This window comes from Ostrinia furnacalis, unplaced genomic scaffold, assembly GCF_004193835.3.
Source record: "Ostrinia furnacalis isolate ACB-3 unplaced genomic scaffold, ASM419383v2 OfSCF4320, whole genome shotgun sequence".
In the NCBI taxonomy this organism is placed as follows: domain Eukaryota; kingdom Metazoa; phylum Arthropoda; class Insecta; order Lepidoptera; family Crambidae; genus Ostrinia; species Ostrinia furnacalis.
In genome coordinates, this window is record NW_021134559.1 from 34520 (window position 1) to 51043 (window position 16524).

At 37.0% G+C, this 16524-nt stretch overlaps 1 protein-coding gene across 1 annotated transcript in view; it reads left to right on the top strand.

Moving 5' to 3' along the window:
* The window catches only part of Stim (stromal interaction molecule), a gene marked incomplete at its 5' end in the record, with an annotated part of 37524 nt that extends 26131 nt beyond the window's left edge, over positions 1-11393 (top strand). Inside the window, 5 exons of the mRNA XM_028313712.1 lie at positions 136-198; positions 6696-6786; positions 8034-8222; positions 9334-9557; positions 11078-11393. Of these exons, the coding sequence (XP_028169513.1) occupies positions 136-198; positions 6696-6786; positions 8034-8222; positions 9334-9557; positions 11078-11232 (722 nt within the window). The remainder of the gene's footprint in view (positions 1-135; positions 199-6695; positions 6787-8033; positions 8223-9333; positions 9558-11077) is intronic.
* Between the last annotated feature and the right edge of the window lie 5131 nt (positions 11394-16524).

Here is a 16524-nt window from a genome sequence, read left to right on the forward strand (position 1 = left end):
AAGGATTTTACGAAACTCCACCCCTAAGGGGGTAAAGCTTTGGTATTTACCTGGTATATCCAACCATGCCTGGATTTACCTGGTAAATTCAGCCATGCTTAGTTATTAACCTGTTTTCTTGTATCTTTGTTGCAGTGCGTATGAGCAGTTCTCAAGACGACTTAAGCGTGGGCGACGACACGTCACTATGCGGCTCAGGTAACGACCACGATCACGTGGAGTGAGATCAAAGTTTATTGTACCGCCAGCACATCAACCTACTACTAAATTCAAACTTCAATCGATTTTGAACTTTATATCAATGAAATAGAGTCCACAATCGAATGAGGAAATTTGCCCTTGTAATTCTTACGATTAAGTTTGAAACTTTTTTGAAAATGTTCACAATCATTGAAGTTTGACATTTGTAGGTTGACCAGGCTACTGTACTTCGTTTTGAACATTTACAAACAGGCACATCATATCCACAATAACACGGAACGAAAAAAAAAATCTTAAGAAAACGCGTTCTTTGTACTTTTTTGTAGGACAAACTATCTATCTGACCCAGTTATCAAAAAAAGTAATCCAGTCTCTATTTTAAAATATACAGAATAAGTGTTGAACTTTTATGAAAAGTTATAAATATCTAATTATATGATTGTCTCTTTTTTATAAATGTTCAAAGTGTAACAATGATTATAAAGATCGTAAATAATGACCCTGTGCAGTATTACCACGAGAAAACTTAACTAAAAAGACACTTAAAATTACAACTATGTAGCGTTAGATTTAGTTAATATTTTAGAGAGAAATATGGTGCTTGTCTACTAGGATAATCAAAATTATAATGGCAATTATGAATAGGACCTTATCGTCAAATATTTAGGATATAAAATTGAAAAATATACGTTTTTTCTATCGTGGTAATAAATATCCTTAGAATTTTAGTAACAGTTACCATTTATATAATATTATAACTTTTATAATATTGCGGGTAAATGCATATGGTTTAAGTTTTCGAAAAGTTTTTAAACGAGAAATATTTTTTTTTGTAAATAACCATAATAAATTTAGCATAAAATGCTGTTTGTGATCTTAGGAATGCATTTACCTCGACATTTATTTTTAAATAACCTGAGAGCTGGGGTTCAATCTAATAAAATATCTGATGGAATAGGATTAGGTCTTCATAGGACTTCCCGTGCAATATCTATCGTTAGGGCAGTTACTGATAAAAATCCCAGAAACTTACAAAGCCACTATAGTTCGCGCAGCAAGGCTTGAGGCGACCGACATTATAAAATATTTTTACCTGTACGCGAGACGCGTATTCTGATTGTTTTGTGGGTACTCCTCAATTCAAATATTACATCAGTGTGTTCGCCTCAACTTTCGTTGCTCGATCTATAATATTACTGCTACTTTAAAGCAATATTCTCGGATTCAGATGCAGAGCATTATAGCTCTTAAGTACAAAACTTAAGAACTATAACGCTCTACGCTACGCGACGGTATCATTTTTTTTTCTTTTTTTTATCCTTGGAAAATGCCGGTAAACACCTACGTATAAGAATATGATACACAAGAATATTTTTCGGATACACAATAAGTTTTAACTCTAGCCCTCACATCGGATTGTTAAATGAAATATGTTTTATACTCTGTGCCAACGGATAGTTTTATATCACTAACATTTCACTATTAGGCAGCTAAAAATAAATAAAAAATACATTTTATCTTTATACAAAGCCAATACAAAGAATCACATCTTATTTTTATACAAAACCATCTATGAGTAGAAGTTAACTTTAAAAACTAAGACGCAAATATTTTATTTTAAAGACGACGTTGACCTTACCGTAGTTTATAAGAAAAATAATACATTTTATTAGATAATTCGTTTAGTGCTCAAAAAATTAAATCTAAAACTATGAACTCACGATATCGCGCTGTGACTTTGACTTAGGCGATTATCACACTGCGCCGCGCTCCGCCGCGGTACGCGGGACGACAGACAGATTTAATCATTGTATGCAAGTACCTCAGTTTGTATAGAAAACACGCGCGGCACAACACACTGACAACGCGTCTGCGTGCGGGATTTTTTATATGAAATCACGCGGAGCGCGGAGCAGTGTGATAATCGCCTAAAAGCTTTTTTATTTTGCGTTTATTCTACGTGTCTTTTGTACGAGCGTAGACGTGCCAATAAGTTTATGGGTTAATATCGATTCAAGGGAATGAGTCGCTATTGTAAAATAGCTCTTACGGTCATATCAGTTAAGCTGGTTTTGGCATCGGTGATGCTAAAATTAATTCTGCTACAAAATCATGGATATAGATATACAAAACTATATGTACTTAAGTCACCTTATATTTCCTACTTACATATGTAAATAGATTATAGATTTACTTGTAAATAACCCCCTTGTTGGCTCGGTCGAGTAAAAAGAGAAACGTGCTGTATATTTACACAGTAGGTACTTTTTATCACAACAATATTTCTGGGCCCTCGTAGATTTTAGTTATATCGTTGAAATCGGTTTTTAAATTAATGAAGTAATAGTTTAATAATACATACCCCACAGCCAGTGAATTTATGGCCCGGCAGCCTTTAATATCAAATGACACTCGTATGAGTCCTTCAGAATCGAGCTATGCCTTCAGAAAACAGTACGGCTAGCACGAAAAACTTTCGAGTTCAAATCGTTTGCGTAGGTACTCGAATCGCCATCAAAAGATTTAGTAAGAAAACTACAACAGCGCCCTTGTGAACGTGTCGTAAAGTGAACTTAGTATGAGATGTGGTTGCACGAAACTTATTTTGAGAATCAAAATTGTCACGTTATCGTTTAATTCGAAGATTGAGTATCGAATTTTATCGAATACGCAAACGATTCGAAGACGAAATTGTTCATGCTAGAGGTACAGATACGAGTGTAAATTTTAATGAGCTTAATATTTTTTGCGTCATTAAATATTTTTGCAGCCCATTATTTTGTACTTAGCTCAAATAGTGACTAAAGCGTTTTAAAGACAAATTATTAGTGTGGTCATCTCATCTATCATACTTCTTTTCTTTTATTATTTCGTGATACTACTCGCTTAATAACAATATTTTATCTTTAAACGTAAATTAAACTATGATTAATAGGTGTAGCATTTCAAAACAAATAGATATTTAGTTAGTAGTTTAGTAAAGTTATTCTGTAGATCTAGTAATTTAGCTTACAAGCCTGTTTCATTACTTACTGATAAAGTCCCTGACAATACACTTATCTGTCAGTGAACTCCACTTTCTGGTTTCATAAGTCTCGAATAGGGATATTTCACATTTTGTATAACCTATCTATATCCTCCTGAGACCCCCGGTGTCACTCGTGACACTTGAGTATATTTTTTTTTTACAGCGCCATTTATTGGTATTTATGAAAATTAATAAAAGTGTGTGAAACGTTGGAATATGTCACATATCCAAAAAATTGCTATGCCTCGCACGAAAGGGTTTTTGATTTTCTAAACATTAATTGAAATTTTGAATTCGCGCGACCTCCGACATGACACATTCCAAGAAAAGAAAATATTATTTAAAACAAGTTTTTTTGTATTGTTTTCTGTTTTCTGTGTGCTACGGTAATATATCTCTCAGATTATGCGATAAAACTATTAAAATATAACTATTGTAATAAGTATTTTCGTCAATTAATTCGAGTGTCACTGGTGACACTTTGGGCACTCGTGACTTGAAATATGGTCCTTTTTAGGATTGTCTGATGGTAACGTCAAGTCAATTTTATGCAACTTTCATGAGACAGATGATGAAAAAATTGATGTTCCATCCTCAGATCAGACCCTGGATATCATCCAACACCAGAGTACTTGTCAATACCAATCAAATGAGTCAAAACTCGACAGAGTTACATCGTGTAGTCACAGAGTTTCTATGGCTACCTTCCGTCTCCATCATCAGATCAGCTCCATGATCTCATTACATTGAAGTCTCATCTGAGTTACATGTCTATGGAAAATTTCAGCTCAATCGGTTGACAGGAAGTAGCTCTAATTCAGCTTCCAAGATTTTACTCAAACATACATTCACACATTTATTGCAAGTTAAATTAAAGTTTGTAATAACAAGTTCAATAAAAGCTGTTAAAAAGTAAATCTTATGATTCTAAACAATTGCAGATCAATTTGAAACTAAAAACACCAATTTTACCACACCTGAAGTAATTAAAATATTAATTAATTCAAGCCCGTTTTAATGTCTTTGAAACCCGTAGTGTCACTGGTGACACCCCCCATTTTGGCGTATGTTGGGGGGCTAGTTTTTTTTTCGCATTTTTTGTTAGTTGTACATATGAAACTTTGCCTGCCTTCCAAAATTCAAGACAATCCGACAATTTTTAGGGGTCTGGGTCTCAGGAGGTTATCCAACAATATTTTGTTAAGATAGCGTTTTAATTGAAACCTTAATTAAACTCCTAAAACTCGTATCACGAAACGAAGCTCCAAATCTCATTCAGATTTAACCAGGTTGAAACCTGTGATTGATGGAATTTCAATATTTAAACTAAATAATCTCACTTTTGAATCTAAAACTTGAGTATAAATTCATATTTGAGTACCGTTTTATGATACGGGCTTAGTGAAGAGTACAAACGCATTTACGGAGTGTTTTCTTTTATTTTTTACTAAATTAATTATTTAATTTTTCAAATAAAAATGTTTAAAACAAAACAACGAGTCACTAGCTAGTTACTGTAGAAAATGACGTTTTTAGTACACTTTGTTAACCTAACTCTATCCTGTCCAGTAGTGGCTGTAGTACATTAATAGCATTCGGGTCAAAAAACGTAGTTACCAGACTCTGAAGTCATCATCACATATACCTTTTTATTTATTAAAATATCTTATTATACTAGTACGTCATGTTTCATATCGTCATTTTAGAGTTCCTCACAGATCTTGTATAACTTAGTTATTATACATTTTTGATGCTACTAATTAAATTAAGTTTGGTCATATTATTTATTTCAGTAGCCCATAAGTCTTGTATGTATTTCTGTTTTATATTCGATTTAATAAATATTTGCGAAATGTTCATTTGATCACAATCGATGGGAAGCTTTCATACATTTCAGTGTATTAGAAATGCATTAATTAGTTTCTTATTTTTTCTACTCCTCAAAATATGTTGTGTGTATTTTGTATGTTATTTTGAAATGGGTGTTTAAATCAGGTAATGTTTCAGTTTTTATATTAATTTTAAACTTGGGATCCAAATAAATAAGTGGTAAGACGAATATGTTTTAAAAGCGGGTGATGAAATAAAATTATATACATGAAAGTTATATGTATATTATGATGTAAAGGCCAATAGATATAACATTTATAGCAGCTCCTTATTTGGTATGCGGACAACATACACAATAATAATAATATACATTTCGGTAATAATTCGGTAAAAATATATTCGACTTATCACAAGAATACCACAAAAGTTGGAGCCCAAGTCGAAATGCACACGGATTATGTGTTTCTTTTTTTTCCAATTTTTTGATCTCAAATATAGCAAAAGCATGTATGAAATATACTTTCAGATTTAGCTGATTTTGTATATATTTTTCTATCGGTGTGGGTTTTGTATCCTTGTGCATGTATAGTTATTAACAGAAGCGTTTTTTATTTGTTTTAATGCAAAAGAAAACGTTTTACTGGAGCTTCCGTTGTTAATATTTTAATTTAGATTTTCGCACGTTTTCGCCCCTTTAGTTGAGTTATCACCGTATTTATTTACTTTTTCACCAAACCATTGGACTTTGCACATTCGCTCGTAACTATAGTTACAGTAGTTTTTTTTTTTTAATTATTAAAATTAGCAATTCGATCGCTGGCGTTGAACAGTTACTTATTTATTGAGCTTATCGAGAGAAATACGAAGTATTATAAATATTCCAAATTACGTTATATAACCTCAAGCATAAAAAGGTTTTTTGTAACCTTTTTCTCAGCTTTAGAACTAACCTTTGCGAGTAATGGCATTCTAACTAAAAATTATTATTATATTATATACAAAAACATCTAATAGTTGCTTATAGTTAAAACGTTATATAAAATACAAAAGTGTATTTTTTTACCCCCATTATTACGCGATATTGAACAACCATATCAAATAATATTTTTATATTATTCTTATGCACGTTTGAAAGCTTTTGACGATTGTGATTTTGTTTTATTTTTGCCAACCTCCACTCCCCCTCCCCCTCAGTGTTGCAAGTTTATTTACCATACTAGATTTGCTTTCAGTGTTTTATATGGCAACACTGTTGCTCTGCTACTGACCAGGTAAGACATTGTAAGATTAGAATGCTTTATGTAGTGAAATAATATCTAACAATAGAATCATTGCTTAGCATTTATTTTACTTGACTAACACAAAATAGTATAATTTCATACATGCTTTTACTTTAGGATACAGGGAAAAAAAAGTAAAATTGTAAAAAAAAAAACACCTATTGTGTAACAATGTTACAATATGTCACACTAACTAAGTAGGCTACATTCTGTATTTTACTAGCGATTGTAACTTTGTATAATAGGTACTTATAAAAATTACACCTCTCCAAACAGCTAAAATAAGTTGTATAATTGTGAACTTAGTTATTTGATTTTGTCGCTGTATAATTTGTAATATGTGTTTATTTATACAGTTGCTGACAATTTCGGGTGGCGAGAAGATTCCTCTGGCAGCGAAACCGATGCCCCCCACTACCCCCTTGATTTGAGATTGGCCGAAGCGAGGTAAGCACACTTGACATTGGCGAAATCATGGTTTAGTTTTGGGCAAAATTATGTTTCTTCTGCGTATATTATAGAAACTTTTATAATTATTAGAATTTGCAAACTACCGTGTAATTGTTACCTATCGTCGTTTCAGCCAAATGACGTCCACTGCTGGACAAAAGCCTCCCCCAAGGTTTTCCATAATGAACGGTCCTACGCTGCCCGCATCCAGGCTCTTCCTCAATTGTTACCTATGCTAATATTGAAAATACCTAAAACTAAAGATCATTAAATTTATACACCTCCCAATTATACACTCGTCGTCAAATAAATCGCACCTCCCGCGACAAGCACTTTGAAACGTATGCATCCCCACTTCCCACCAATATTGGCACCATTTAAAAGCCTAGTTCTAAACTTCATTTCATTAAAGGAAAGATTTTTATTTTTTACCCTAAAAATGTGTCTTTAGAAGGATCCAGAGTCACTTCTTCAAAAAATAGGTAGTTACGTTTGAGGGCCATTCTTATTCTTACGCATTTTTGTGTGAGATGTAAGAATAGCATATGTTTTTAAAGTAAATCAGTGCACTGTATATTAATTTACTTAGCAAAATACCTCTATTAACTAGGCCCAATATCATTTTTATCATAAAACTATTAGAAGAATATTTAAAAAAAGTTACAAGTCCAAAATGTCACGGACCGTGTAGTGTGAGATTCCCGGATTTGGACATACAATATTTTTTTCTGAAGAGATGTTATGTCATTTTGATAAATATTACAGTANTCAATAATGTGTTTAACTATCTTGACAGAGAGTTAAGTTAAGTTGGGATTAATCGCTATCCATCTGTTAAAGAGGACACGTGTAATCATTGTTTGGTTTTATAACCATAAAATTTGGTCTAATTGATCGTAGAGGTGAGCCCAAAGTGAGGTCTTCTTTCAAGTCACATTTATGGTATATGTTAATCTTTTATTAAGAAATTAAATGTGTTTTTCTTTAAGGATATTTATTGGGCTTTAAAATAACACCAATATTGTCGGGGTACCATGATTGTGTCAGAAGAAAATCTTTAAAGTTCGCGTCGCGGAAGGTGCGGTTTATTTAATGTTGAGTGTAGTTTACACTACTCCAACTTAGGGAAAAAAAGATATTATTTATTTATTTATTAGTTTTAAATTTTTCTACGTGTAACGGGAGTTCTTTCTTCCTCCAACAATACCAATGTAAAATGTAATATTTATCTCTCAAACCTCCAGGCTACAACTAGAAGAGCGCCTAGCTCAAGAGGCGAGAGAGAAGAGGATAGACGATCGACTGGAGAGGAGGCTTGAAGAGAAGAAGGCTTCGATCGAGGAGCTGCGGTCCAAGTGTCTGTACACCGAGTCGCTGAAGGGCTCGGAGGACCGACGGCGCGACCCGGTGCACTTTGTGCTGGGGGGAGACAAGTGAGTAAAACATTATAAAGTATGAATATATGGCTTGAAGAACTCTTAGGTTATTAGGGCGATTACGATTTTGGCAACTTTAAAAAAGATGAGGGACAAAAAAATAAATGCGTATCTTTTTCGTTTATGTATAAACTAACTAGCTTTTGCCCGCGGCTTCACCCGCATGATATTTAGTTTGTCACATATCGTCATAAATTATAGCCTATATGTTAATCTGGGTTATAAACAATAATATTGTAAAGTTTCAACAAAATCCGTTCAGTAGTTTTTGCGTGAAAGAGTAACAAACATCCAGACATCCACACAAACTTTCGCATTTATAATATTAGTAGGATGAATATGGCTAGAAGAATTATATTGGGCAATATAAAAAAAGGTGGAACTGCAACGAAAAATTAATACCAATTTTATGCGTACATCTTCCGAAATACCGCCGTATCTCATTTTATATACAGCAATCTTGATGGTGTGGTTGAAGCTTTAAGGTCGTTTTATACACTGCTATCTTCTTCTAACAATTAAGGTAACGCTGCCCAAGATATGATCCCCTCTCGAAAACTTATTTAAACCACCTTCCAGCTACTTAAATAATGAACACATCCCAAATTTTGAATAATTTGAACTGGACAGGCAGGACCTATCCCAAGCATCTTACTCCCATACGCTCGCATTCTTCCCGTGTGGATGTCGTAACGGCGACTAAGGAGAAATGTTCGAACGTCATAATAATTATGTCCCCAATTCGTCTGGCCAGCGTGGAGAGCAGATAGCCGTCTTCCTGTCTCATTTAAGCCGAACGTCCACCGCCGGCTAAACTAAATGAAAACTAAACTCAGTGAACTATGCTAAGCTAAACTCGAACTACGTTGTCCGTCCACCAATAAATAAGCTAAAACTACGTTAGTGATGGTCAGTTTGATGTGCTAGAACGTCGAGTTAACCGAGCTAAGTTAGTTCCACTTAGCTGGGGCCTGGGGCATTTCACGTAGCTTAGCTGGCATAGTTTGCGGTGGACGCACATGTATGAAAAACTGGCTCAACTATGCGAGCTAAGCTAAACTAACTTACTTTAAGACTAAATGGCATGATTATTTTGATTCAATTCTAGCGTGAACTGGACAGGCGAGGACCTATCCCGCGCGTCCCATTCCCAGTCCCAGCCTCAGCTGCGCGCTTCCATGCGTAGCGTGGCCGCGCCGCTGCCGCCGCCGCGCCGCCCGCCGCCCGCCGGCGCCATCGTCCGCTCGCGGAGCACCGACGTCGTCGCCGGGATCGACGAGCCGAGAGCGCCGCCGAGGCATCCGTTTGTGAAGCAGAAGACACTCGTTGAAGGTGTGTTATAGTGTGTATATAGTCCGGTCGCCGAGCACGTAGAATTTCGTCCAACGACCCCAAGCTACCCATCCTTATCGCTCGCGTGTAATTATATCGCTGTCGTGACTGTGCGACGGGCGGTCGCAGTGAGTGTGCGAGCGCGACAGAAATTCTACGTGCCCGGCGACCGGGCTTTAGATTCAAACAGAGAGCTGCCTGGTCCATCGTCCGCTCGAGAAACACCGACGTCGTCACTGGGATCGACGAGCCAAAGACGCTTGAAGGTGCGTTTCATTGTTATATCCCAGGTCTACAGATTTAACTGGACAGGCAAGGATCTAGCGTGGCCCTGCTGCCATAATAAGTCGTCGCCCGCCGGGGCCATAGTACGGTCGCGGAGCACCGACGTCGTCGCCGGGATCGACGAGCCGAGAGCGCCGCCGAGGCACCCGTTTGTGAAGCAGAAGACGCTGGCTGAAGGTGTGTTATAGTGTGTATATAGTCCGGTCGCCAACGACCCCAAGCTACCCATCCTTATCGCTCGCGCGTAATTATATCGCTGTCGCGACTGTGCGACGGGCGGCCGCAGTGAGTGTGCGAGCGCGACAGAAATTCTACGTCCTCGGCGACCGGGCTTTAGATTCAAACAGAGAGCTGCCTGGCCCATCGTCCGCTGGAGAAGCACCGACGTCGTCACTGGGATCGACGAGCCGAAGACGCTTGAAGGTGCGTTTCATTGTTATATCCCTGGTCTACAGCGTTAACTGGACAGGTAAGGATCTATCCAGTTTTGGCCCTGCAGCCATAGTAAGTCGCCCAACGCCGGGGCCATCGTCCGCTCGCGGAGCACCGACGTCGTCGCCGGGATCGACGAGCCGAGAGCGCCGCCGCGGCACCCGTTTGTGAAGCAGAAGACGCTCGCTGAAGGTATGTGTTTTTATTTTTGAATCCCTGATCGGCGACTAGACAGGTGAGGACGTGAGAACAGGTGGAGATATGTGTAGATTCAAATAGAAAGCTGCCACCTGCCGGGGCTATAGTCCGCTCGCGAAGTACCGATGTCGTCGCCAGAATCGACTGGCTGAGAATGCTCAAATAGCATTAAGTCCACCTTTTGTACTATTTTATTGTGCAATAAAGTTTTATAATAATAATAATAATCAACGAGCCAAGAGGGCCGCCGCGTCATCCGTTTACGCTCGCTGAAGGTATGTGTAGATTCATTCAAATAGTAACTTGCGGCCGCCCCTGAAGCTATTGTGCGCTCGCGTAGCACTAAACGTCGTTGCCGGAATCGATCTATTTACGCAGCAAAAGACGCTCGCTGAAAGACATTTGACACATTGCTCGATTCGTCGCCCTGCAAAGAACCTACATACTGACAACACCGCTTCAGTGATCGTCAGAGATGATTTTGACCCATTTTTAATCGTCAATCGTCCGATAGGTTAACTTACTGTACTCTCACACGAGAAACCTAGGTTATTTTAAACTAGAAACCAAATAACAAAACCAACTTACACATTCATAATATCCAGGTGCCATCGAATCCGACGCACCATCGCCTTCCAGCAACACGCCACCTGAAGAAGAGTCCACAGACTCCTCATTGATGGAGGACGAAAGCGCGCCCAAGCCTCGCAAGCGGCGCCTGCACCTGCCCTTCGGAAAGAAAGCCAAAACGCCGGCGTGACACGAGCTCACAGCGGCTTAGGTAGGTACTTACGCCTTATGCTTCAACCACAAGATGCTGATCGCCATCGCCGGCGCGATCCTATGATCGATTGTCCTATGACAATGACAGTGGCCTATTTTTTTTTTTTTTGTGGCAACCAAACCTCTCTCTCAGGTTTATTTCTGCCAATGTCGAGTGAAAAATATTGAGATAGTTATCAATAGAACGTGGGTGTTTCAGTTCTATTGATTTTTCATGGATTCCGTGGAGTTAAGTATGCCCGTAAGCAGGATTCGAGACGCCACCGGGTCCAAAGCGGGTTGTTCATACGACAACCCACTCGACACTCGATGCGCGCTCAAATTCGAAGTATTTCAATGTTTTTTATAATTTATCACTTCACTGCACTTTAGAACACAAAATAACACCAAATTTGTACACTAAAGTCCATTAAATAATAAATTGAAACCATTAAAACAGATCGACCATGCTTCCCGTTCAACTACCCTCCACGGAATCCGACAGTGGCCTAATTCACGTATTTTGACACCGTCAAAATCTCGTTGACGTTTAGAAGTCGTCCTATTGGAAAACAGTACCTCTAGCATGAACAACTTTCGTCTTCGAATCGTTTACGAAAATTCGATACTCAATCTTCGAATTGCAATTTTGACTCTCCAAATAAGTTTCGTGCAACCATTTCTCATACTAAGTTCACTTTTCGTACTAAATCTTTTTATTGCGATTCGAATACGCAAACGATTCGTGCTAGCCGTACTATTCTGAATCCGTATTCACAAGGATCATTTCGAAAGAACGATTACTCGGTGCAGTCCTGTTGTCCCCCCTGCTTGGCCCCCCTAGGGGAGCCAACTCGATAGGATCGCAACTCAGCGATTTGTTGTCGTTGAAGTTTTGTTACGTGAATAAGGCAGCCAGGTCGCGCCAATGAGGGCTATCGTTTTAGCGCTCACCAGTTAGCGCCACTGTAGAGTAAGGTCCTGTCACTTACTAGTAGCGAGCGAAGACAGTGGCACCAACTGGTGAGCGCTAAAGTGGTAGGAGGACTATCGCATTTGCACTCATCAAGATGGCGCCACTGTAGAGTAAGGTCCTGTCAATCGCCAGGGGTGCCAACTGTTAAGTATAAAAACGATAGCCCTCATTGTCATGGGTCGCGCGACCTGTCATTGGCCTATGATCGTGCCGGCGATGGCGATCGGCACGCGATGGTGTGGTTGAAGCTTTACGGTTTCTTGTCAGCGACAAAACTACTGATTGACACAACAACCATGATTTAATACCATCTTGAATTCTATGTATAAAATATTGAATGTGGTATTCACATTCACAGGACAGTACATCTGACTACACTAGGACGATGTGCCTTTATCTGTACTTACATAATAAAGGTTTTCGATTGATTTGGAATATGCACTGGCTTCCATTAAGCTTATACGTTGATAAATTTTATGAAGACGGTAATCGGCTTCTTTTTGGTCCACTCAAAACCATAGACAAAATAATTATACTGTCGTGTGTTTTGAAATAACTAATCTAATCATAGACTATTTGACACCACCAATCAATTGACGTACTTTTTAAAATTGCAATACAAGCAAGTGTCACTATTTTGACAACTCAATTAAACTACTTTTTTCAATTAAATGCAACCAAAAATCTTAATTTACAGGTAATTTAAAATTAATTTTTTAAGACCAGAATGAAGTGTATTTTTAAAATAGTTGTGATTTCGAATTATTGGGGAATGGTGTCAAATAGTCTTTCACTAACATTGTGCTGATTTCCCAAGGAAAGAAGCTGTGTCAAAGCGACATAATTTTTCATCTCCATATTTTGTCAGTCAATGTAGCAATGTTTGCTGACCAGAAACGTGGGCATTCTCTGAACTGGCATTGTCTACCTCAATCTATAAAGATCTGCGATTTGAGATGTGGCCAGTGTCTTCGAGCCTAACAAAACTGAACCTGTGTGTTTGTTGACTTAATTTATTATTGTTACTATCTATAAATGACGTTACCTACAGCTTTTTAAAGCATCTGTTTGGTTGACTGGTACAGTCTGCGTCAAATAGTTCGTGACTACCCAAAGTAGCCAAAAAGTTCGCAACACACCTTGGTTACAATTGGAATAAAGTTTTGTTGTAAACGTTTTGTCCACTTTGGGTATCACGAATTATTTGACGCTGACTGTAACGTCATTTTTAGGTAGAATTTACGCTAGGGGCACACATTGTCGTGTTGTGTCAGTCAACATTTAAAGAATGTCAATTAGTCTGTGGGTAAACTTGTCTTATTTTTTAGAATTTGAATACGGCACCAATCAGAAAAGTTGTGAACACTCATAAGAAATGTGTAGACCCAATATGGTTTTAAAGCTTCACACACGACACGACACTCACAGTAATGTGGCTCTAGCTTTACATGTTAATATAGGTTATTTAAGATTATCTTGACCACCTTTGTCAATGAATAGTAATTATTAGATAAATCATGAGAAATTGTGGCAAAAAGGTTGTAGATGCGACAAATATGGTACTAACTAACGAGTTTGATATTAAAATATAAATATTTACAATTTGATTGAGTATTTTTGAAACCCTGTAGAGTGAGCACATAATATTACTGCGTGACCAGAACTTTGTGTTCTGTTTAGTATTTCAAAATAGTGTGTATAGAATGAGAAAAGTTGTGTATTGTAAATAATTTATTGAAAAGAAATAAGTAAATGGATCAGATTTTATTGAAAACAAACTGCTGAAAAGGTTTGTCAGCTGTTGTAGATATACTTTGATCTATTAATTATTTTGAAGCAACTAATCTTCATTATTTATTTTTAATTTTATATCATTTGCTCCATAAATTATATTATTTTAATATATCAAAAAGTTTCTTCTTACAAAAACATTGTGTGGTAATTAAGACTTTTTCTTGAGTTCTTATTTTATAAATCCAGTGTTATTTTATTATTTTTATTCACCTGACAGTGTAGTTAACCAACATGCCTGTTACTTCTTTGTAGTGTGTAAATATTTGCATATCTTTTTTAATTTTCGACTACCTACTTATATATTTATTATTATTTGGAATGTTATTTAATGAGATTCACCCGCTTTATTTGCTTTTTTATTGAGTTAATTGGAAGTATGCAGGTTCGTGTAAGATACAATAAATAATTTAAATATTCTAACATTTAACAATCAATCAATCGTCTAGAGACACGAACCGGCGCGGAACTAAATTTTAATTAGGTTTTAGTTTGTTTTTATTCAATATTTATAATGAGCGAGTTGTACAGTTGCATGATTTTCTTTTCGCTGAAAATGTCAATTTTGTAGTTCAATAAAATATAGTTTACATTGTATTAATAAGTTACCACCTTGAAGCCTAATGACATTATACATTATGATTACATCAATAGGCAGCTAACTGTACAATGTTTCTGACATCTCTCTGTGACTCAAACTGTGCAGTTATTTCACGAATGCTTGAATATTTCATTTCACTGTTACAGTTGAAGATGATTATTACAACTTTCTCATTATGCTGTTTGTCTTCCTATTTTTTCTACTTTCACTTTATATTGTCGTCTAAAGAATTTTAACCAGGAGCATTCGTTAAGCAGGCGATGCAAGCGCACTATGCTTGTATTAGAAGAACAGAGAAAACATACAAGTTTTCAAATTAACACTAGGCAAATTGACTATAGAATGCTCGCAAACTGAACGCTCCTGGTAATAAATAATACTTTACTTCGGAATGCTAATAATAATCATCTTGAACTCCGTAACATTATCATTAATGTAAAGGTTTATCATAAGTGAAGTTTTCGTTCGCTAGAATAATTTACTAATTGCTGTATTAAGTTATTAACAGTTTACCATATCGCATCATTCCCTCTTTGTGTAGTTTGATAGCGATATATGTTCCTTAGCTGTATGTAGTTTAATTTGTAAGGCAATGAGGATCAGTACTGTTGTAGAAAATTNAGTCCATAGATCATAATGTACCCTTGGAACATAACGAAGACCCTCCCATAGTCTATGAAGAGGAGCACATGTTAGATGGTTTTTTCCCTGGCGGAACCTGTGGCGGGTACTTCATCGCAATCAAGTTCAGGTATTCCAGGAATTGCTGATCACGTAGCCGTACGGGTCACGTAGATGATTTGGAAAAAAAGAAATTTACCATGGGACGAAGATGGCATTGCTTTTTTAGGTCATTCGGAATTGCCCACAGAAATATCTGACCTGGAGGAGCCATTTTAGATCTTTATCAAGTTCATAAACGATGACATTGTTTCGAAAATTATAGTCGAAACGAATTTATACATTACTCAAAAAGGGTTTACTTCAAATATTCGTATTCTATTAAGACGAATCTCAATAGAACTGACACGAAACACCATCTGAACTAATATATGCTCCTCTTCATAGACTATGGGAGGGTCTCCGTTATGTTCCAAGGGTAAGGTCTTCGTTATGTTCCAAGGGTAGATTATGATCTATGGACTCCTCGTCAAGATCATGCAATAAATCCTGTAAGTTTGGGTAAAAATCGATGTTATCATCATCTAAATTTTCATCATCTTCTGAGACTGCACCATAATTTAAAGCAGCGAGCTGCCTCAATTTCCTTTTCAGATAGCGAGCCAAACATGCTGAAAAGAAAAGTATGACTCTAACAACACTTATGTACACTTTATTTGAATAAATCGCCAAATATACCACCGCGGAGACCCCAATCGCGTCTCTGCGTGCCATTGAATCGTATGAGCGTATGGATTTTTTGCGTTATTTTTCACAATTTCCATTTTTTAAAATTACCTATCGATAGCTTACTTTATTCTGATGAATAAATGTCATTACAAGTTTTTCTCTAAAACTGATAATTTGGCTAGAAAAAAATATTTTCTATCCACGCAGTACGCCGGCAGCGTTCGGATCGGATACAATGACGTCATCGTCCCCGCGCCGGGCGGTCAGTGAACCATTTTAGTAATTTGGCCATAACTTCGTCAATTTTTGTCGTAGAACAAAAATTTTTGCACTGTGTATTAAGGATTTCTTAGCCCTATAAATCTGCATTCACAGCTAAAAATCGAAATGATCCTCATTTGGTGCTAATCAAACATTTACAGACTGAACATCGCGCATGGCTCAAATTTTTATAGAAATATTTGAAATTCTCTGTTTAATAATGTTTTGTAGTAGTGTTGCCTTCTGCCATAATGTCACGCTTTGAATTGAGCCGCTAGTTAGCGCTATTTTCAAGGCAGGTGAATAAAATA